The sequence below is a fragment of the Cetorhinus maximus genome, chromosome 14, assembly GCF_964194155.1.
Source record: "Cetorhinus maximus chromosome 14, sCetMax3.hap1.1, whole genome shotgun sequence".
Taxonomy (NCBI): Eukaryota; Metazoa; Chordata; class Chondrichthyes; order Lamniformes; family Cetorhinidae; genus Cetorhinus; species Cetorhinus maximus.
In genome coordinates, this window is record NC_135892.1 from 9,197,178 (window position 1) to 9,221,662 (window position 24,485).

Here is a 24,485-nt window from a genome sequence, read left to right on the forward strand (position 1 = left end):
CACAGGGGCTGGAGTGCATCATCGACAGCTGGAATGTTATTTTAATTTGATAAGTTTCCTTTCACAATTTTGGTTTTCGTTACAATAATACGGAAGTATCCCTTTAAGGGGTTTGTCATTTGTTTATACTCTTGAAATGAACGTTAAAGAGAGACATGATTGACACTGGTGGTGGGTTGTAGAATTAGGAGCATTTGTAATGTCTCACTTTGAGAAGAAATCTAAAACTGAGTAAAGATTGATTTCTGGTCTGCTCCTTCACCAACAGGTTGTAAGGAGTTTAACAAAGGGTTGGAGAAGGTATCACAAACAGATAAGGCATCCAGAGGTACTTTACAAAACAATAAGGGGCATACATCAAATTATGGAAGAGACGATTAAGGTGGGTCTCAAGGAAGCTTAGTATAAACACAGGACAATTTAGGTAAGGAGTTCCAATGGTAAAGCAATGGGAAGTGGGAATGCACAGGAGGCCAGGGACTGAAGCTTATGGGCAGAGATTTCTGGCTGGGAGTGTTTGCAGAGAAAGGGAGGTGCAAGATTTGAAAATATAAACAGGTCAACAAAGACAGAGGCTGTGGGTGAACTTAATCCAAAACACAATGCAAGCAACTGGATTTTAGACAAGTTGGGGGTTTGTGGAAAATAGAGCAAGGAGAGCATTGGAATAATTTTGTCTGGATGTGGCAAAAGCATGAATAAAGGTTTAGGCAATGCAGAGGTAGTTATGTTGCAGAGGTAGAATTAAACAGATTTGGTGATGGAGAAGTGGTTATGGGGTTAAGAGTTGGGAATCCTCAGCACACATGCACAAGAGGAACCTTTGGTAGTTCTTGATCTAGGCAACAGTTTGCACGATAGCACTCGACATGGGGCAAGCCAAATCTGTGATCGATTTTTAGCAAGGTCAATTGTGTACCAGATATGCTCAAGTTTGCACGATTCTGACCTGAAAATGTGAAGATGGGGAATCACTGGAGTGAGGGGTTGTGATTGATTTGCTGGGAACAAAGGACATCAAAACTGCATGCAAGCACAATGAGAGTCTACAACAGCTGAGATGTTGTGATGAATGAAAGGCTCGGGGAGGAAGTGGGGATTGGTGCAGGAGCTAGCGGAAATATGAGTTTTTGCTGGAGAAAAATTGTGAGGATTGCGTGATTGAGAGTTTAGGAAAATGATCTTATTAAAAGGCAGCTTCTCTCCCTTCTAATCCATGCTGATGTTCATCAAGCTATTACAATAAAGCTGCTGCTCTGGACTACTCATTGGAATAAATTTCATTATTTTACCTCCTACTGATATTAGGCTAATGGGTCTGTAATTATCTGTGCCATCCTAACAGAAGTAGACCACTTAGCCCCTCGAGCCTATTCTACCATTCAATTGAATTGTGGCTGATCTACATCTCAACTCCATTTACCAGCCTTCGTGATATCTCTTAATAAATTTACCGAACAAAAATTTAGGTCTCAGTTTTGAAATTTTCAGTTGACCTAACCTCAATATCCTTTTGGGCAGGGCAAAGTAGACTTTCACATTTCTACTGCCCATTGCATTTTCTTTCTGATATCACCCCTTACAGCCAAGCTATAGTTTTAAGATTTTGTCAGCCTTGCTGACAGTTCCACCTGAGGAAATGTATTTCTATTTATCCTATCAAATCTTTTAAATCATCTTACACCTCAATTAGATCATCCCTTATATTTCCTTGACTATAGGAGACTAAGTCTATTCTATGTAGCCAGTTCTCAATTTAACTTTTAGCCCCAGTATCCTTCTGGTGACTATTCATGCACCCATCTGTCATATGTGTCTCCTTTCAAAAAGCAGGTACTATGTACAAGACAGAGTTCTGTGATTCAAAGTTAAAGTTTGAAGGCCTAAGCCCTCCCCTTTACTATCATCCTCTTCAGAGGAGAAAAGGTAAGTCGACAATGAAATCAGTAAACTATCCACTGATCTTGGAAAGTCAGTTGAATCAAAATTGCAAAAATGGATCAGATACCAAGATTGCCCTGGCTTCTCCTGCTGACGAGATCGAGACTGGCACTTCTAGGTCAGCTCCACTTAAGCCAAGGACATAGCCAGTAAGAGTGGCAACTTAACAAGCTGTAAAAACAAACAAAAAAAATTCTCAATAGCTGAAGATATAGCATTGAAGGGACTCTACAAGAAATTCTGAGAGGAAAGCAGTCTCTCAATTCCTCTTGCATAGAGAGTTCTGGTGTTGGAGAACATAGTAGTCAGAACACCTTTCATCTATTACATCTAGTTTCAACTTGGGTTTGCACATAAAGTTCAGCCTAAGACTTGCAGCAAAGGTTTGAGCACTGCAGACTAAGCCCTCTCTGTTCCTTCTAGTCAAGTTAGTTTTACAGCAACAATCCAGGTAGTACAGATTAGTGACTGACATTAGAGGTAGTTTTTTCTGAATCATGAGCAACTTTGACATCTTCTCTCCTGGCAAGTGAGCAGGTCCTCCCTTCCTGAACTGCTAATGGAAGCTTTTTTTTGCCTACACTTGATTTCCCTCTTCCTATTATATCGGAGGTGTCCCTTGGAATAGAAACAGAAACATTGGCCTCTCCTCAGCCGTAGAATTCATTGCAGCCAGAATCTTCCAACAAACAGGTCAATCAAGGTCAATATGATGGAAGACAGGCAAATGCTTGGTGTGCCAGGTATAGAAAAATTTTGAAGAATATTGTGATACCCAGAGCTGGTGTCAATCAGAAACAGAAAAGTTTTAATCAGAAATGAATCTAACAATGCATCAAATATTCACCATAGCACAATCCACTTAAAAATAATGACTAATCCTCACTGCTATTGTTCAATGTTTGAGATTAGCATAGATTTTATAAATCTATAAATAACCACACATATTGCTCCAGTGATATTACATATTTTAAACTGTCTTTTCTGTAAGCTTGTAACTGACATGAAGACGGCCAGTTTCTGGACATATGTTGTTCTTTTGAGGTTCACTGTAATTTAGAAGTCCATCGGTTAAAATGGGTGCTTTACTCAATTAATACAAATTATATAGCTTTAACATTTTCAAACAAAGTCAAGATAATGCACCAAATATGTAATTTTTCAACATGGACAAATCAGCTAGCACTCAGAATGCCAACTTTCACCAACCTGCTGTGAATTTGCTCTCTCAGTTAAAATCTGCTCTTAATTTGAAAATGAAATCCTGCTACCATGTTTATTCATCAACAGCTAGTCTACAATAAAAACACAATATTTGCCTGCCAGGCAGTTCTTTGCAACAGAACAAAGCAGCTAAAATAAGATGTGGTTATTTGCGAGCGGTATGTAATACAAAAGCAGCCTCATGCAAGCAAAAATTGCCTTTTTTTAACAAACTGAGCCTTAGGTCAGCTCACAGTATGCAGAATAAAAGGAAAATTTGCATTATACAGACACATAATTTTGAACAGGAAGAACCTGGTGTTACAAAGTGTTAGAATGACAGTTGATTAAGTTGAATGCATTTTTCTTATCCCTGCATTCTTATGCTTCTATCAAAATCCTTCTCATCTGAGAGACAAGCTTTGAATAAGAGGGACAATGTCCCTTTTGTCTACCAGCTGTTAATGGCCCTAGATATCAAGTGCACTTCAGTTGGTGAGGTGGGGTGGGGTGGTTGTAGGGAGAAAGAAAGAAATGGGTAGAGCTTCCACTCTAGACACAAATGGAGAAAATGTACCCTAACTGTGCCGATTATATTACACTTCAAATTTCTGCTAAAATTAATTTGCATCATCACGTAGGTAAAATGTTCCAGGAACAAGTGTACTTGTACGGAACAATAGTACACAATTGTGCTTTCTACTCCATTAAGAAACATTCAATGATGTAATTAAGAATGGTAACATGGTTGAGCTTTAGTTATACAACTGAAAATCGGTTCATCACCAAAAATAACCATTTTTAATAAGGGTGTCCAGTCTGCTGGAATACTCAGCAGATCGGGGAGCATCTGCAGAGAGAATTTTTCAGGTCGATGACCTTTAGTTAGAAGGACTACACTAGAATCTGGGCACAAAACTAATGAAATGTCCCCTCCAGCAGTCGTAGTTCCTACAGCATGTGGCAAGAACTCTCACAATTCAGGACAAATTCCCTATTACTGGAGGGAACACTTAACCAGAAACTGAAAACTTCTCCCTAACGAATCATTAAATGCTCTGAGATTGGGGATAAAGAAACACTCATTGCGACAGAAGCGGTAAAAGATGATTCAGTCCTTCAGTTTTAATCTGGAATTAAAATTCTAATGATGACCACGAAACCATTGCCAATTGTTGTAAAAACCCATCTGGTTCACTAATGTCTTTAGGGAAGGAAATCTGCTGTCCTTACCTGGTCTGGCCTACATGTGACTCCAGACCCACAGGAATGTGGTTGACTCTTGAATGCCCTCTGAACAAGGGCAATTAGGGATGGGCAATAAATGCTGGCCTAGCCAGCGATGCTCACATCCCATGAATGAAAAAAAAAATCCCTACCCTAAACATCTCATCTGTTCTCACCACTAGTTGCTGCCTGACCTGCTGAGAATTTTCAGCATCTACGGTATTTTGCTTTGCGATTTAGCCCATCCATTAGAAATCACATATAGCTATCACACAATAAAAACAAAGGATAATAGAAATAAAAGATTAGTCAACGGCTGCTAAGAGAAAAAACAGATTAATGTGTCAGATATGACATCTGAAAGAACTTGACGTCACACAACTCATTTAATTGAATAAGAAGGTTTTGTAAAGTTTCCCACCTCCTTCCAACAAAAAAGGTAAATGAAGCAAATGCCCGACTACATCCTTGAACAAAGGGAACTTTGATCTATTACACAGAAATTATAACAGGGAAACAGGCCATTAAGCCCAGTCTGTGTTGATGCACATCCTGCAGTGCAATGTGCCCACTCTGCTCCCATATCCCTGTATATGCCATTTATCTAACCATTTTTTCAACATTGACCTAGGTTTTTTGAATCAAAAATCCCAGTAATGTATTTCACAGCCTCTTAACACTCTGCTTAAAAAATTTCTCCTCTTTATGCAAATCTCTCGCATCTATGTCACCTCAATCAAGACTCCTCAGTCACTGGAAAGTCAGTTTCTTCTCTACTCTTCCATAATTTTAAACACCTCTGTCAAATTAACATATCATCTCCTCAGTTCTACTGAAACAGCCTCATTTTTAAATTCTGGCATATTTGTATTTCCTTGTAGCAGGTAACATCTTAGTGAATCTGTATTATACTATCACTAATGCCTCAACATTTCTCCTGCAGTGTGCAGCCTGAAACTCCCAACTCTGGTCATACTGTGGTTTTTCTGGAGACGTACCATATATATTCTCTACTACTTGCTATAAAATCCAATATTCCATTAGTTCTTTTTAAATGGCATTACCCACTTGAAGCTGCTTTTAATATTGTGAATTTGAACACTCAAATTCCCCACCTTCCATATCAGTTTTTCCCCAAATGTATATTATTTGCGCAGAGCCCTTTCTTTGGAATTACCCTCCCCGTAAGTAGTGTAAAGTCCCATAATCTGGATGGTCACAGGTCCGCGGCCTATCCACTTTTATCCATGGCTTAACCACGAGTTCTCAAAAATGAAAATTCTCAGCACTGACTTCATTTAATAGAGTAGGGGAAAAAAATGTTTACCAATCTATGGCAATGCTCCAAAATGTGTTGTCAAGTGAAAACCACTACAAGCACAAAATTAACCAAACTGGAGTAAAACCACAATATAAAAATCAGCATAGTAAGCACTATAACAAAGGTTAGAAAGTGAAGAGCAAGCTCAAGGTTGCAATGTAATCTTTGATGACACATTTTAACTGTAAAAGATTAAGCCTCACTGACTCAGTTTTCCACTGAAATATTTGATTAGATTATTGCCTCATAACAAATCACTAATACTTGTTATTCTGCATATTCCTATTTCTCCCATGAGAACAGTTATGGCCAACAGGGTTTTAGAATAAAAAGGCAAGAGCACAGGACCTCAATATAAACTCAAGACAAGAATTAGCACAGCATATTGATTGGCAGACATTCTGAGCAATGCAAGCATTTCACTTTATACTGACTACAATTAAGTGCTCTCTGTATTAAGTTCAACTTAATACTTACAGTAAAAAGATGCCATCATACCACGTCAGATGCTAGCACCAGCAGGGATGAAAACTAAACATCACTAGTACTGACTCCCAATATGTCACTGAAGTAGGCAGTGATAAAACAAAACCTTTCTTTCAGATGGGCTTACTTAGGTCCCATCTATAGATGGAAAACGTAACATGGGATTCTGGAGTTTTAAGACATATCCCATTATTTAAAACAAGGGGACTGTGTAAATCAAAACTATGATCACTGAGTATTTGGTGACAACTCAAAAGAGATAATTATTTTAGTTTGCCTTCAAATCTAAAGGAATTATTTTCCTTATAGGAAACCTTGAAAACTGGAAGCAGAGGTTGCAGAAGTAGCCCTATGCTATTCTAGCCCTATTTCCAACACTGCTCCATCAGGGGAGGCACTACTCGGAATTATCCCTTTAAAAATTGTATGTACAGCAATCAGTTTTTTAATGTTTGGCACAACTACTAATTACTAACATAAGACATGTTTTACCACAAAACATGAATGGTGTACTGCAGGAAGACAAACAAGCTTAACAATGCCTTTTACAGAAATCTGCTGACAATCAACAGGCATTTATTTAGCATCCTTAGCAAGGTTAAGCATCACATGCCATTTTAAAAAGGGATGAAACTCAATTGCGAGGTGGGTTAGGGAAAATGACAGAAGACAAGTAGATTCTACAAAGGCTTGTGAAAGCGGGAAGAGATGTGGCATGGCAGAATGGTTCCAGAAGGGAGTATTAGGAATCTACACAGATTCAATGATATTCGGAAAGGTAGCTACTGCTGTCATCACAAAACCTTCACTAGATGGGTTCATAAAGAAGCTATTAACTGTCAATTGCGTTCACAGGTATATCTATTGCACAGTCGTAGCTTCTGTACTGCTTGTATTTATTCGGTATTTCTTGCCCAATTTCAATGACGCAACAAAAATGTTGGCATTACTTTAAAAAAAAACACTAAACAAATATATGGATCAGAATGATACAAGTTAAAGATTAAATAAAGATTAAACAGTTGAATCCATGCAAGATTCCCAATTTGCAATATCTTATCGCATATCCACTCCTTTTGTCCAAATAGCTTAATTTTATTTCAGCTATACAAAAATTTGCATGCTTTCTTAAATTTAATAGAAATCAACATTCAGTTCATACAATTTTGTAGGTTGCACTGAACAGTTATTCCCTCTTTGGAGGGCCATAGACTCATTTGCAGGGGATTGGGGCTGGGGGAAGATTGTGGGTACCAGGTTCACAGTATCGGGGGGGATCCAGTGGAATCAGCATCAACCTCTGGATGTGGGGACTTGAGCATGCAGAAAACTGGTTCATTTCTTTCATTGATACAACCTGAACAGTATGACAACTTCCACAGATTTTTTTTTTGCCCAGGGATTGAAGAGAAAGAGGCATCAGGAAATGCTAGACTTTTCTGCATCATATATTGCTTATGCCTTCAAGTAGCAGGGTTCCTTGCCCTTGGCAATAAGCAGAATAAACTTGGAGTTGAATCTAGCGGGACGGGAAGGCAGCTACAGCTTTGGTGGCCTAAAAGCACTGACCCAGAAGAACTGGAAGCTGAAGTATACTGAGAATGTGTGGAGTGTGGCCATCTGGCTACAGGCCTGCAAGCACTTAGCTGACTAAACTTGGTGGAAATTATGGCATGCATGAGGTGCAGAATTCAGTTAGCCCTCCCTTGATCCTGTATTTTGTGATTTGCTGGGGTTGGTGACATACAAGCATATGAATTAGGAGGAATAGGCCATTCAGCCCATCCAACCTGCTCCTCAATTTGATAAGATCATGGCTGATCTGATTGTGGCCTCAACTCTACTTTCCTGCCTACCCCCTATACCTTTTGACTCCCTTGTCAATCAAGAATCTATCTAACTCAGCCTTAAAAATATTCAATGTCACTGCCTCCACTGCTCTCTGGGGAAGAGAATTCCAGAAACTGACGATCTTCACAAAAAATTTCTCCTCATTTCCATCTTAAATGGGAGACCCCTTATTTTGAAACTGTGTCCCCTAGTTCCAGTCTCTCCACAAGGGGAAATATCCTCACAGCATCCACCCAGTCAGTTCCCCTAGGGATCTTATTTGTTTCAATAAGATCACCTCTCATTCTTCCAAACTCTAATGGATACAGGGCCTGACCAGTCCAACCTTTCCTCATAAGATAACCCCTTCATCCCAGGAATCAGTGAAATGAACCTTCTCTGAACTGTTTCTAATGCAATTATATCCTTTCTTAAGAATGAATGAATAATATGTTCCTAGGGTTTACACAATATTCTGCTCCCAGCAAGTTGTCAGAAATCCTAAGTAGACAATGACAACATGCTTACAGGGAGTTCTCTAATGCAGATAGCCATTTCTAACAGGATGAATTGATGTTGGAGTTAGAATGAAGCAAAGGCAGTACTGGATTTAAGCACAGCAGCTAAGGAGGTGGCATATAGAGTCTGTTGAAAGGTCATTATTTGGCTCTCATGCAGCAGCTTACCAATATCAGAGATGTCTTTTCATGTCATGTCTTAGAGCCACTTGTACAAGGAGTCTCTACAAAGCCACAATAGCAAGAGGGTTGAAATGTCTCGGGATGCCTTCAAGTCTGGAAGCTGCCAGGGTAATAATGTACCTAAAAAGTTTTGAGTTCTAGCTGGTCTTTCCTGGGGTCCCAAAAAGAACAGTATATTATATACTTGGTCAGGCAGCATATGACTCAATTCCCAGTCATAGGTTGAGGGGAAACTTCATTTCAAACTTAATTTTTCTGCAGCTTAAAAAGATGGTCATTGGACCTCAAATGAAAACAGGAGCTCACTTATCTATTCAATAATAACTGCCGTTGAGAATTTTATTGTTCCAGAATCCAACTACCAACAAGTAAGCTCTATATTCTGTTTTAGTCCAATCAGCATGGCAGTCATCTCAAGTGATACAGTTTTGCAATATTCTGTAAGTCTCAGAATGCTTTTCATTTTGTTGGCCAATCTTGAGCAGCAACCTCCCCCGGCCCTGACACCCCACCCCCCATTTCCAAAAACCACTTCAAAACCTACTTCTTCAACTCCACCTTCTTCAACATTCTTAAATCTTAGTTTGTAGAAGAGTGTTTATGTATGTCATCCTGTTCTGATAGTCCTAGAACTTAATTATTCACTAGTCCATCTGAAGTGACATAGTTCACTAGTAATCTGAAACACAGTTGAGATATTTATCATGATCTCAATGTGTGTTGGGCAGCAGTACATGAAGTAGGGAAAACAACATTAATATTAAATATTAAACATGAAGTGTAGGGTGAAATATTTGTTTATTTACCTGAGACTATTAAACAAAGAGAAAAAAAAATCAGAGGGGGAGACAATGGATTGGGAATCAGTTACTACGGTCTTCCTTCCCTTCCTTGCTAGTTTTATTGGTGGCTGTTTGCTCATGCTTGCTACTTGTTGAATGACGTTCAATCACATTTTGTTAGCGTTGTATGGCACAAATATCATCATTCAGGTAAAAATATGGTGGAAGCACTATAGGTTTATACTTGTCTTTTTGTGTGAAAAAAATCACATGTGAATATCTTGCTGACCTACATTGTTCATGTTGAGGTGTTGCCTGACCAGGAGGCATTCTCATCCTTGTTTTCAAATCCCTCCATAGCCTCACCCTCCTATCTCTGTAACCTCCTTCAGCCCTACAAACCTCCAAGATCTCTATACTTCAATACTTTTGTGCATCCCATTTTTTCATTCTTATATTGTCTGCAGCCATGTCTTCAGCAGTTAGCCCCCAGGTTCTGAAATGCTCACCCTAACCCTTTCTGCCTCTCTAACTCTCTCCTCCTTCAAGACACTCCTTAGAATCTCCCTCACTAACCAAGCTTTTGGTCAATTGTTCTAATATCTCCTTATGTGGCTCAGTGACAAATTTTGTTCGATAACCCCCTACAATAAAGCTTCTTGGAATGTTTTACTAGAAAAAGATGCAATATCATTCTACATGTTTTGTGGTGTCAGTTAAATAATACCTACTGATTTCTGATCTTACAGCAAGACTGATATAGATAGAAACAAGAGTAACTTCCATTTATATCATGCATTATCATTTGCATTCACATCTGTTGTGAGAAAAGTCCGTCACCCCAACTGATCTATATACTTGGGGGATAGACTGGAATGGGAAGGAACACAGATCCAAAAAGTGGTTATTTCTTTATTAGCGGCAATATACTGCAATTAATTTCCTTCCTCAATACAGTACTAGAAAATAATGTTTCTTAGTTAGCACAGGAAGCAAAAAAATATTAAGAGTTCTGTTCACACAGGCGTACATACATGAATTGCATAAACCATTGAGGAAAAATGCTTATTTTAGAAATATGCTAGATATAAATACATGAAATATTGTGGTTATGCACAAATTCAGAAACTATGATGCATTACAAACCCAAGGCACAATAACAGGAAAAAAAAATTACCAAGGAGGAATTCTGCCAGCAGAGAGCTTCCCCTTCTGTGCTTCACTTAACAGTTTATTTGCAACTAAGATTGGATTCTTGATCCCTAAAAGTAAAATTGGATAATGTTTAATACACACCACCTCACAAAATGTTGAACATAGTATTTAATAAGTCTCAGCCAGATTAACACATTTTCTTTTTTTCTTGCTATACTTCATTGTACTGCAAAAGCTTTAATTTGGCTGCTAGGTGCTTTGTGACATACTGGGTTTGTGAAAGGCACTACATAAGTGCAAGTCTTCCTTCTTTCCACCTTCCTTCCTTGCTGTGTCCTTTGGTCTTCCCCACTTCACAAATCCCCTTTGAAATGCAATGAAACGATAGGATATTAACTACTAGTGTCATTAATTCTGTTGCGGAATAGTGCATGCTACTAGAAATCAACTTTTGCACTGAACTATCTTAAAAAAAAAACTTCCTTAGGATTAACATTCATTTAATGGCTATCTCTGTTTTTGCACATATTCAACAAGCCTCAAAACAACAAGTGTTTTCTTGCTTACTGCAGGTATTTGCAAAAGGACAAACCAAGTTATATACAGGATAATGTACAAAACACATCATGGTTCTTTGTACAGGAATACACAGTGCAATGGGACAGCAAAAGTCTTATACTCCCAAAACTACTTAGGTTAAAAATCTAAGCTACACTTTAGGGGAGGTGGCAAATAGAACATATATACATACATATGAACATATGAATTAGAAGCAGGAGTAAGTCATTCAGCCCCTCGAGCCTGCTCCGCCATTTGATAAGATCATATCTGATCTGATTGCGGCTTAAACACCACTTTCCTGCCTACCCCCAAATACGTTAGCCAAGAATCAATCTAATTGTGCCTTAAAATTATTCAATGGCCCTGTCTCCACTGCTCTCTGGGGAAGGAAGTCACTTGCCCACAATTCCAGAAAAGAAATCTAAACTGCTTCTGTAGCAAATGCCCAAGAGGCATAAAGGTGTTGGTCTCAAAGGGTTCTGCTGGTTTGGCCATGAGATTTACAATCTAAATGATCCTGCACACACTCCTAAAAGGGAAAATAACTTTTATTATAAAAATGCAAGACATGGCAATCTCACTGAAGGGTCAAGGTGTCAAATGTTCAAAAAAGTGAAGACCGCAAGGTTTTTAAATCAGTTAACTGAATCTCAAAAATAACTGCCTCAAAGTGATGTTCATTCATCCTTTCAATATACACTGTGGAGCTTCTACAGATTTACTCCATCCCGAACATGTTCTTTCAATGGCTGTATCCTACATGTAGGTGACCAACAGCAAAGTTATAGATATCATATTTAGAGTGTATCAGATAATTTATTAAAATCAGGTTTTTGTTCAAATTACAAGTACTAATTGAGAATGAGTATGGTGAACTTGGATCCCGGAAAGTTCCAATGTGCATACGGTTCAGTTATGGGGATATAGCTTTAAAGTTAAACTTGTCAAAAAGGGAAAATTAAAAATTAGGCAACTTTTAATTTGTTAATAGGACAATAGATCTGTGGGGCAAATAACCAGCAGCATGACAGTACAGAAAACAATTGCAGATTTAGAAAGACTGAATCTATTAGAAATGAGATTTTAGGGCTATGAAATCTATAATCAGTAAGAAGCATGAGGGGATGTTTGGGAAAGAATTTTTGTACAGTCTCTTGCATAAAATATTATTCCATTTTTATGTATAGATGTAATGGCATGAGTGCACTAGATTGAAGGAGTTAATGAGGTGGCTAACAGATGCTCGACTGGTATAAATGTGATCTTAAATTCAGCAGCACATAACTTCAATTTCATGTTTATTAATTTCAAATTTGGTTCTTTGCTCCACAGACAATATAAAATGAAGCTTGAAGCAGGGTTTCACTCGGTGGTGTAAAGTTATAAAAATCATACTGCAAATTATACTTCCAGCCCCAATAAAAAAAAAGCACAAATGGCTACCAGCTGTGACATCTTATATTTCTAACATTCACAAATATGGCCAGCATGATTGACTCATAACTTAGTCAGTCAGTCATTTGTTATGTGGTTAGGTTCACTTGTGGTAGAAAATCAAGATACAACTTGCAGCCATGTGCTCTTGATTTAAACGCATACAAAAAAATCTGAACAGAGCGTCATCCAAGTTTAATACTATTTTTGTCATGTGCTATTTTAAGAAGTCTGTCATCATGTTTGATCATGACAATCAACACCTTCTTTGGGAGTGGAGAAAATGTAAGAAGTTCATTCTGTATTTAAGTTTTAACTCATAGGTGAAATCCTTCCCGCACAATTTGTCTTAGTTTTTGTGAAGCTGTTTATTATTCATCTGGGCACAGCAGTTCCTCCTCACTTAAACTGAATGGGTTACCAGGGTATCTTCTCTAGGAACCGTGGGTTACTTAAATCAATTTAGAACTCAGGTTATCCATGAAAAGCCCAGTCTGAAAAACAATTTTACATCAGTGAGTGTAATGTTAGGAAGAGAAAAAGCCCACAGGGATACAAACATACGAAATAGGAGAAGTAGGCCATTTGGCCCCTCGAGCCTGCTCCGCCATTCAATAAGATCATGGCTGATCTTCTTGTGTTTTGAATTCCACATTCCCAGCTACCACCGATAACCTTTGATTCCCTAACAAGAATCTATCTACCACCACCTTAAAAATATTCAATGACCTTGTCTTCACCCCCTTGAGGCAAAGCTGCACAACACTCAAAAAATTTCTCATCGCTGTGCTAAAAGGGCTACCCCTAATTCTAAAACAGTGGCTCCTCGTTCTGGACTCACCCACAAGAGGAAACTCCTTTCCATGTCCACCTTGTTGAGACTGTTTAGGATCTTATATACTTCAATCAAGTCACCCCTCACCCTAAACTCTTGCCATTGGCTGAACAGCTGGTTTGTGATGCAGAGCGACACCAACAGCGCGGGTTCAATTCCCGTGCTGGCTAAGATCATCCATGAAGGCCCCGGCTGAGTGTGGTGACCCTCAGGTTAAACTCGCCACCAGTTGGGCTCTCTCTAATATGAGAGCAGCCTATGGTCCTCTGGCATTACAGCAGCTTTCATTGCATTCATCTCACCAGTGTTTACTCTTGAGGGCGAGGCTTCACTGATGTCAACAATGATCTGAGAAAAGGCAAAGTGTTCTGTGGAAGGCACCTCATTCACATGCTTTGCTGGATCATGTCACGTTCATTCTTGGCTGTGTAAGATTGAGGTGGAGATGTTCACTTTATTCGTCTGCATTCTTGAAAGCTGAAGGTGCAGTGTTGGAGAGATGCCGAAACGCCTGGAGAAGGGGAATAGTTCCAGGAACTCCAAGTACCCGTGTCATTCGGCAAAATTTTCAATCTACGAGCCCATACTCAGCTCATGCATGCTCCTTTCTGCCTTGCGCATTGCCGCTTCTGAGTGTACATCTGCTAAGCTCACCAATAAGTGTGAGCACCTTCCCATCTCAATGTATTGGAGATCTGCCCATCGTAGCCACATTATTGTCCTGCCGCTCGAAGCTACATCAAGTGTTTGTTTCCCACCTTGCAGTTGTCCGCATTGTGCTCACAAGGCTCTCATTATGATGAAGGGATACAGCGCTGGGCCATACTTTCTGCTTAGCGCCCTCTCGCCTAAACACCCGCCGAGGTTAGTGATGATAAATCCAAATGGCAATGTGTTGTGGTCAACAGAGCTTTGAGCATGCTCTCGATGCGCTTATGTTAGCTTGATGGGAAGACAATATTGAGGACAGCAAAGGTCTAGGAGTGATGATGTAATAGAGCTGATATATGCTCTTTATTATCAATGAAGCATCACCTTGAGGGCTCCATGGTGAGTTTGCATTTGAGTTCACAAGGGCCAGGGCTGGCCATTAGGGGAGACTTGTGTGTTCAAGAGGAGGCATTTTGATGTCTAGAAGGCAAGCATGGGAACATGGTCATCCTGAGGTCCTCCACCTCCATTGAAGGATCTGGCAAAATGCAGGCTTGCATCCCTGAGGGTGCCAGATGTCAATGTGATAGAGAAGGTGACAGAGGACTGAGTGATCTCAAAATGGATTAACACCTGCAGAATGTCCTTGGCTGTCTTGGCACAAGTGTCGCCCATCAGTATCACCATTGAGGTTGCACGATGCATTGAGCTTCTGCCGGAGATGGATCTCCTCGAGGAGCTTTGTCAGACCAAAGGCACACTGCTATAAGCCCACCGAGTATGGTAGAACATCTCATGCATCATGTAGGCTACCATACCAACTGAGATCCTGGAGAGAGGCAGCACCTTCTGATGCCGGTAGGCCCTTGTCCAGTTGGCATCACATCTCAGCAAGGACACACACTCCCGAGGCTTCAACATCCTTCATAGGATCAGGGCAATGGTGAACCTAATGTGTAACTACTCACTCTCAGATTGATATGGATGGTTGAAATGAGAGGAATAGCAATGCTGGTGTTCATGTTGGCTCATGATGGAGAGCACTTGTCCAAAAAGAAACTCAGTACTACTCATCCTCCTCCTCATGGAATCTAGTGGACTATGAAGGCATCACGTGCACGCCTGCCTCGTCTGGCCCGTGCTACGGCCTCTTCCCTGCAGCCTCATCTTCATCGACCTCATCCCTTTCAACATCCTCATCAGGGAGACGTGTAGCTCCTCCATGTCAGCATCTGGCAATTCCTCCCCCCTTTGCAGTGCCAGGTTCTGCAGGGCGCAACAAGCCATGATGATCTGTGAGATCCTCTGGGGAGTGTACTGAGTGCTCTGCCAGATCTGTCAAGGCATTAGAATCGCATCTTCAAGATGCCAATGCTCTGCTCTACCGACGTTCAGGTAGCGGCCTAAGCATCGTTGTACCTTCTCACGGGTGGATTTTGTGGCTGCTGCACGGGCGTCATCAGCCACGTGCTTTGCAGGTCCCCTTTGTCACCGATAAGCCAACCCTGGATCCTGCGTGGTCTCTCAAAGATGTCTGGGATTTGCAATCTACTCAAGATGTAGGAGTCTTGGCAGCTTCCCAGGTGTCTTGTACAAACACGTATGGTTTGTTTCTTGTGGTCGCAAACCAGCTGCACATTGAGCAAGTAGTACCCTCTCCTGTTGACATATTGGACCTGTTGCCAGGGAGCTTTTATAGCCACAAGAGTGCAGTCAATGGCACCCTTCGCCTGTGGGAATCCAGAAATAGCAGCAAAGCCCAGTGCTCTGGCGTCCTGGCTAGCTTGATCGCTAGCAGTGCACGTATATTGTGGGCCTCGGCAAAAAAGGCATCTGTTACCTCCTGTATGCACTTGAGTGGAAGCTTGAGAAATGCTGCAGAGATCCCCAGTGGAGCCCTGGAAAGGGCCACTCGCGTAGGTTAAGAATGGCAGTGACTTTCAGATCTATTGGCAATGGATGTCCTCCCAGTCCCAACAGCGTAAACAAAGACATGTGTGCTCTGTAGACCCTCGGTCTTGGGAGCCGCCTATGTGCAACGTTTCTGTGAGCCTCATCCTCTGTGTCTGGAGGGGGCCCTGCTGTCCCTTGCTCATCAGGGTGAAGCTCCTCCCTTTGGTGAGCCGTCGCAATCTTCTCTGCCTTCTCCCCTGCCAATTATACAGACAACAATAATGCAGCTTCCATCATCTTGAAGGTTTCCTCTCTGAAGGATCAATGAGAAGACATGAGTGAGCACCAGCCTCCAACGGTTCTATTTCTGTCACTCACTTGTGAACAACTGTGGGTTTGAGGGCTTGGTGCCAATGTCCGTACCTATTCTCCATCAAATCTTGGCCAGCACGTTGCTCATTTCAAGGATCGCACTATGCTTCCCCCTCCTTCACATGACCGACTACAATGAAATTGCTCTGGCCAGACTCTAGGATGTGCTGCTTATAAGATTACACTCGTTGGAATACAGACAAGGGCAAATGTTCAGTGAGGAAGTGAGATTATTTTGGCGCGGGGGGGCTGAGGGTTTCTCTATGTGAGCCTGCCAGTGACTCCTGCTTTTAGCAGGCATCTGTCGCTCACTTGCTCTTGACTTCGTCATCGCTCTGGGGAATTTCTACACTTGGAACAAGGGGTTATTACAAGGAGATTGATTAGTGGCAGGATTCAGGAGTCTCACTGAGGTGTCAGCTGTGGCTCAGTTCATAGCACCCTCGCCTTTGAATCAGAGGGTTGTGGGTTCATGTCCCACTCCCGGAAAACCAAGAACTGTGATTGTACTCGAAAGAGTTGCAATCTGTGACTGTTGATAACTCGAAAGAGTTCAGGAGTCTCACATGAATGAGCTTTATTACTTAACTCTCCTGATTGCCTGCATTGTCATTGAAAGGCTCCTAACATTTCTCAGCTGTGCATCTCTCATTTGTTTATAAACGGTTCAGCTGGGTGTCTCTTTTAATCAGTCCCAGTGCAGTGCAGCACTCCTTCGAGGCCCCAAGAGCCCTCCCTACCAGAGTTATTTCTCTTCCACTGTGCCATCGTTTCATATTTCAAGATAGTGGTGCTAAGGTTTTACCAAGTTGGGCCCTCCGAGAGACTTTGGAAACCCTACCCATTGTCCTGCAGGAGAATAATGTTCAGGTTTCCCTTTCTCCAAGAATTCTTGGTTCTCCCCCTGTAATCTTTAATCCCATTGTGATGGTGATAGATATCCACCATGACCCCCTGAATTATTTGAGATGGATGTGCCTATGGACCTTGTGGACCTTATCACACAGAGAACCCCCACCACCCCCAAAGACCTTAGAGTGCCCCTACCTTCCCCCCACCCATCTTGAAGCCTAATTGCACAGTGACATCTAGAGACCACGCCCCCACCCAGACCTTAAAGTGCCTCTACAGTCCCTTTTCCCTATCCAAAGTCTGCAGCTGCCTCTCCTGATTGAGAGTGTGCCATCTGCAGCCCACTATAATGCCAGAGACTCCCTGGACTGCCGCATGTGATGTTACGACCACAACCTGTGCACAACATGATGGGCATGACTGACATTGGGCTAACATGCCCTCCCCCTCCCTGGACTGAGACAAGGATAGTCTTTGCAAGCTCAGCAATGTAAACTGAAGCGTTTCTTCACTCCGCGATCGTCCCATTCTGGCCACAATTCACTTATGTCCTTCGGTAAGAGACTCTCTCCCAATGTGGCCCAGAGGACGTTTCTGAGCGGAACCTTCCTGTCTCCCCCGACCCCCCCAGTCGAGCCCTTGCCCTGCAGCCCCTTCCTTTGCCTCTGTCTGGTCTTCCCTCACACTCCCCCACTCAGTCAAGCCCTTGTCCTGCAGCACATTACAACCTATCTTCACCTTACTGCTGATCTGGGTATGTACGGCCTTGCCTCTGAAAGCGACATGGTGCTGCCTGTGAAGCCTTTTGCAGAGTCCAAGGTGCCACGCGATGCAAGGTAGGCAAACAAACCTCGAAATGAAGAGCGAAGTGCAGGTCACCAGGTGCACATCACTTATATGCAGTTGTGAAACACATCGATCTAATTAGAAGCCGGTGTGGCCTATTGATCCACTGTGGGGAGGTGATTTTGGTGAGCATCTTTATCGTGAGTATTTATGACATTCAAATGTATTTAAAATGGTGTGGTGTGGCAGGAAACGCGCGCCACCATTGAGGTCTGCAGTGGACAATCGACTTGATTTCACACCGATGGCAAACTGATCTTTTCGCTCCTGTGATATTTTCTGCTCCTGCCCATTGTTCTTTTAAACTGAAGAGGAAAAAGTAGAAGAGTCACCAGGTCGAAATGGGATGTATCCTAGGTTACCAAGGGAAGCAAGGACGGAAATTACACAGACTCTGGCCACAATCTTCCAATCCTCTTCAGACATGTAGGTGACATCAGAGGATTGTTCAAAAAAAGAGGGGGGGGGGGGGGAGGAGAGAGAAAGAGAACAATAAACCCAGCAATTATAAGCTAGTTGCCCAAAGTGGGTGGTGGAGAAACTTCTTTTTTTAAAACAAAGACAATAATATGGAACAAAATTAATTGGCAGTTGAAAATGGGGCTAATAAATGAAAGTCAGCACAGATTTAGAGGGCAAATTGTGTTTGATTAACTTTATTGCGTTCTTTAATGAACTAACACAGTTGAGGGGGGGCAGTGGCACCATCGACATGAAATTGGCTAAGGGACAGAAAGCAGGGATTGTGGTGAGTAGTTGTTTTTCAGACTGGAGCGGAGTATGGAATCGTGCTCCCCAGGATTTCGCATTAGGACCATTTCTCTTTTTGATGTATATTCACGACCTGGACTTTGGTTATAGAGGACATAATTTCAAAGTTTGCAGATTATATGAAACTTGGAAATATAGCAAGTTGTGAAGAGGACACAAACAGACGCTTGGCATATGAAATTTAACTCAGAAGTGTGATATATTTTATTCTGAAGGCTGAGGAGGTGCAGTAAAACAACAATACAATTTTAATGGAATACAGGGACAGAGACATGGGGGCATGTACACATAAATTCTTGAAGGTGGCAGGACAAATGGAGAAGGCCATTAAAAAAGCATATGGGATCCTTTGCTTTATTAGAGGCATGGAGTATAAACACAAGGAAGTTACGCTAAACTTTTATAAGGTACTGGTTGGGTCACACCTAGAGCAGAGTTTAATTCTGGGCACCACGCTTTAAGAAGGATGTCAAGGCCTTAGAGAGGTACCAGGAATAAGGGACATCAGTTGTATGGAGAGACTAGAAAAGCTAGCATTGTTCTCCTTTGAACAGAGAGAAGGTTAAGAGGAGATTTGAAAAGAGGTATTGAAAATCATGAAGGGTTTTGATAGAGTAGATAGAGAGAAACTGTTTCCAGTGGTAGATGGATTGGTAACCACTGGACTAAAGAGTTGTGATTGATAAAAGAACTACAGGCAATATAAGGAAACAATTTTTTAATGCAGCAAGTTGTTGCGATTTGGAATACAGTACCTGAAAAGGATGGTGGAAACAGGTTCAGTGGTGACTTTCAAAAGAGAATTGGTTGAATAAATGATGGTAAAAGATTTGCAGGGGCTACAGGGAAACAGCAGTGGACTGGTACTCATCTGATAGCTCTACTAAACAGTCAGCACAAGCACTTTTGGTTCCTTTACCTACTTGACTAAAATTATTGAACCTCATTTATACTAAAAAAGTACATACCCCTGAGCGCTCCAACAGCTCCAAAATTCAAGGACTTTCCATCCATTGTACTGGCATCACATTCTATATCCCCTGATAGATTAAGATTGGATCCCATTCCTGCATTAGTGAAAGGAGAGTCCTAAAATGGAAAATTGTTGGAAATTAAGTAATACATTCTTTCTTTGTATTTTACACAGAAATTATGCTCATTTTTTTCCTGTTCTACACACTTCGAGCCCTGAAATTCAGATGGTCTGAATCCAAATTTAAAGGAAATGAGATAGCTGCAACCAACATTTTCCAAAGATATTATTACTGGCTATTTTCCATAAGACACCAACTTTGACAGATTAGCTAGCAATATAGTATATAAACAGAAGTTCTTTAATGAATACATGCTCATAATAAAGTATGCCATCACTGGGGAATGGAATATTTCTCCTGCTCTTTATCTAGTGCAGTTCTGTTAGTTCACTTATGTCTCCTAACAGCTAGGTAAAGTCTGGGTCTTCCTCACTGGAAGGGGCTTAAAAAAAATGAATAGTGACTTTCAAAATACCATATGTAAAGAACACTCTGAGCATCTTAGATTACCTGCTTACAGTATAGTTTTTCTTCAATCTTAGAAGGAAATTACCTGTCTTATAAAATTAAATAGAAGACTATCCAAACAATGGAGGCCAGGCAAGACTAGTTGGGAGGCGGAGGTGTAGTGGTATTGTCACTGGACTAGTAATCCAGAGATCCAGGGTAATGCTCTGGGGACCCAGGTTCGAATCCCACCACGGCAATAAAAAAAAAGTGGAATTAAAAGTCTAATGATGAGCACAAAACCACTGTCAATTGTCGTAAAAACCCACATCATCCAGTCACTAGGTCAGGCCTGGTCTGGCCTTCAGACCAGGGTTGACTCTTAAATGCCCTCTGAAATGGGGCCATTCAGTTCTCAATTAGGGATGGGCAATAAATGCTGAAATAGCCAGTGACGCCCCCTTCCCATGAACGAATATGGAAAAAAATTCTTCTGCAAGCTCATAGATTTTTGTGCTCTTTAATGCAGACATTCTGCCATTGGGGGATGGTTTGTGCATCCACTTAGACAGTGGAAGAGGCTGGAGAGTCAACCAGGTTCCAAAATATGTGGGCACTCCACTCTCGATTTTTCAATGTTGTTGTCAAGCTGAACAATTATCATCTTCCTTCCTTCTTTTAATGTTGGAGAGGAGAGGGAAAAAGGGAATGGAAAGGTTCAACAGTACTGAGGTGGTGCCAAGGAGAAGCAAAGTAAATTATCAAATGAGGGATGAAGCCTTTGTCAGACAATTCATCCAGTCACTGTCAGATAATACCACATAGGACCAAGTTATTTGCAATGCCTGTCAAGTGTTTCCAGATTCAACATCCATCCTCTCCAACTTAAAGGGCAAAAATTATGTTTTTTATAAAGGACTTCATCAAAAGCAACTCGGCTAAATAAAATATGCTTTTATTCTGAGGATTAGCAAGATGCCCATATACATTTCTTTACATGTAATGTAGTTTTAGTTCAGCAGAGATGCAGGCATGCCTGTGAAAGCTGCTGTTTGGGGAGAGGGTGGCAGGGTAGTAATGTCACTGTTCCAGTATTCCAGAGTTCCAGGTATAGGGGTTCAAATCCCATCACAGCAGCTGGTAGGATCTGAATTCAATTAATAAATCTGGAATTGAAAGCAAGTCTCAGTAATGGTGAACATGAACAGTCACTGATTGTTGTAAAAACCCTAAGATAAAAGCAAAATACTGCGGATGCTGGAAATCTGAAACAAAAGCAAAAATAGCTGGAAAAACTCAGCAGGTCTGACAGCATCTGCAGAGAGTAATACAGTTAACGTTTCGAGTCCGTATGACTCTTCATCAGAACTAAGGAATTATATAAATATAGTGAAATATAAGCTGGTTGAGGGGGGTGGGACAGGTAGAGCTGGATAGAGGGCCAGTGGTAGGTGGAGGCAAAGAAGAGATTGCCAGAGATGTCATAGACAAAAGGGTGTTGACGGTGGTGATATTATCTAAGGAATGTGCTAATGGTGACATTAAGGGTAGAAAGCAGGACAAGCAAGCGACAGATGGCCCTAGTGGGAGTGGGGGTGGGGTGGGGGGGATCGAAATGGGCTAAAAGGTGGAGATAAAACGATAGATCGAAATAAATTTAAAAATAGGTGGGAAAAGAAAAATATATTTTAAAAATTATAAATTATTGGAAGGGGGATCGGAAAGGGGGTGGGGATGGAGGAGAGAGTTCATGATCTGAAGTTGTTGAACTCAATGTTAAGTCCGGAAGGCTGTAGAGTGCCTAGTCGGAAGATGAGGTGCTGTTCCTCCAGTTTGCGTTGAGCTTCACTGGAACATTTAAGCAGGCCAAGGACGGACATGTGGACATGAGAGCAGGGTGGTGTGTTGAAATGGCAAGCGACAGGGAGGCTGTCAGACTGGGTGACCGCTTTGCAGAACAGCTTCGGTCTGTCCGCAAGCATGACCCAGACCTCCCTGTCGCTTACCATTTCATCACACCACCCTGCTCTCATGCCCACATGTCCGTCCTTGGCCTGCTGCAATGTTCCACTGAAGCTCAACACAAACTGGAGGAACAGCACCTCATCTTCCGACTAGGCACTCTACAGCCTTCCGGGCTTAACATTGAGTTCAACAACTCCAGATTATGAACTCTCTCCTCCATCCCCGCCCCCTTTCCGATCCCCACTTTTCCAATAATTTTTAAAATATATTTTTCTTTTCCCACCTATTTTTAAATTTATTTCGATCTATCGTTTAATCACCACCTTTTAGCCCATTTCGATCCCTTGTCCCCACCCCACCCCCACTAGGGCCATCTGTCACTTACTTGTCCTGCTTTCTACCCTTAATGTCACCATTAGCACATTCCTTAGATAATATCACCACCGTCAACACCCCTTTGTCCTTTTGTCTATGACATCTTTGGCAATCTCTTCTTTGCCTCCACCTATCACTGGCCCCCTATCGAGCTCTCCTGTCCCACCCCCTTCAACCAGCTTATATTTCACCACATTTCTATATTTCCTTAGTTCTGATGAAGAGTCATATGGACTCGAAACGTTAACTGTATTCCTCTCTGCAGATGTTGTCAGACCTGCTGAGTTTTTCCAGCTATTTTTGTTTTTGTTGTAAAAACTCATCTGGTTCACTAATGTCCTTTAAAGGAAAGAAATCTGCCATCCTTACCTGGACTCCAGGACCACAGCAACGTGGTGGACTCAACTGCTCTCAGAAATGGCTTAGCAAGCCACTGAGTTCAAGCACAATTAGGGATGGGCAAAAAATGCTGGCCTTGCTATTGACACCCACATCCCATGAAAGAATAAAGGAAAAAAAAAAGGTAAAGACTTTTGGGGTCAAGCAGAAATAGATGACAGCACACTTTGTCATGTCATTTTAAGCAGAAGAAAATAAAGGAATCTCAGAAAATAAATTCAATGTGATGACAATAAAGCAAAACATTAATGAATCGAAAAAGGAGCCAAAAGACAAACTTTGATTGCTTTTCATATTTTGTTAAACTACAGGCCAATAGATTTCAACTTGGCTACTTCAAATACCTTACTTTTCTCTTATTTGGTCTGGGTTTTTGTGCTCTTTAAAGGCAGGATATTAAGGATATAACACATTCCAGTTTAAAGGCCAAATGTCAGCATCAAGCATTCAGTTCGGGCATATAGTTAGATGCAGAAAATAGCTCTCTTTTGTACCACCACAAATGCAAAAGTGCAACAGTCTCAATTTTTCCATTCCCTATAAGTCATTATGTGCGCTTTTCAAGTGAGATTGTGAATTGGTGCTGAATTTGGGCAGTTTCGTGCTGGGGGCCATGACCATGTGAAACAGAACCAAACCCACAAAATCAAATTCCTGTGCCAGAGGATAGAAAAATTTCACTACATCAGTCACCGCATGATCTAATGTTAATTGATGTTGGATTCCAACTCACCATGCTACTTGATGTCCCCTCCTTATTACATTTTGAATCCCAATCCAAGAAACTAGGACTAATGAAATTACAAGAAAAAAACTGCAAACAATGACAATAAATACCTTAAAGATCTTAATCGTGTTTTAGATGAAAAAAAAAGTATTGTTTTGGGTGCACACAACTCCTCCAAACTATTAAAAGTAACTCCACCTGAAATTTTGAATTTTCTAATAACGCTTGGAATATTTTCAGCATTTTCTGTCTTGTTTTAATTTAAACACTAATGGTATACAAGCTATGTCTAAACTATTTATAAGGACTATGATTGTATTTACTGAGCTAAATGGGACAGAAATATAGATAAGCTACAAAGTAAGCAATCATATAAAGGGTTCTAACCAACCTACTGTACCGCCTTGAAATTTAAAATGCAGAGGATGCTAAGAACTTTGAACTACTATTCATACAAGTTATGAAACAGTTTGCTGCCCATATTCTTACCTCTAGCTCAATAAGGGCTGCTGTAACTACATCAACAGCTAAAGCCCCAGCTTGCAGTTTCTCGATTGCCTGGAAGACAAACAGGTTTCTGATTGAAATGCCTTTACCATAAAATTAACTTGAACTGACAAAAATTATTTTTTAACACTTTGACTAAGTTTCAAGCCTTTCGTGAAAATGTTTTAATT

General features: G+C 41.1%; 1 protein-coding gene across 9 annotated transcripts in view; it reads right to left on the bottom strand.

The window, feature by feature from the left end:
* The window catches only part of tasp1 (taspase, threonine aspartase, 1), a 92,549-nt gene that overhangs the window by 57,260 nt on the left and 10,804 nt on the right, over positions 1-24,485 (bottom strand). For all 9 annotated transcript variants that reach the window (XR_013578646.1, XM_078556464.1, XM_078556463.1 and 6 more), the window contains exons 3-5: positions 24,298-24,366; positions 19,830-19,950; positions 10,669-10,753 (exon numbers count right to left, since the gene is read on the bottom strand). Coding sequence is in view for 8 of the 9 variants with exons in the window: in XM_078556464.1 (XP_078412590.1) it covers positions 10,669-10,753; positions 19,830-19,950; positions 24,298-24,366 (275 nt within the window). In the remaining variant the exon portion in view is untranslated. The remainder of the gene's footprint in view (positions 1-10,668; positions 10,754-19,829; positions 19,951-24,297; positions 24,367-24,485) is intronic.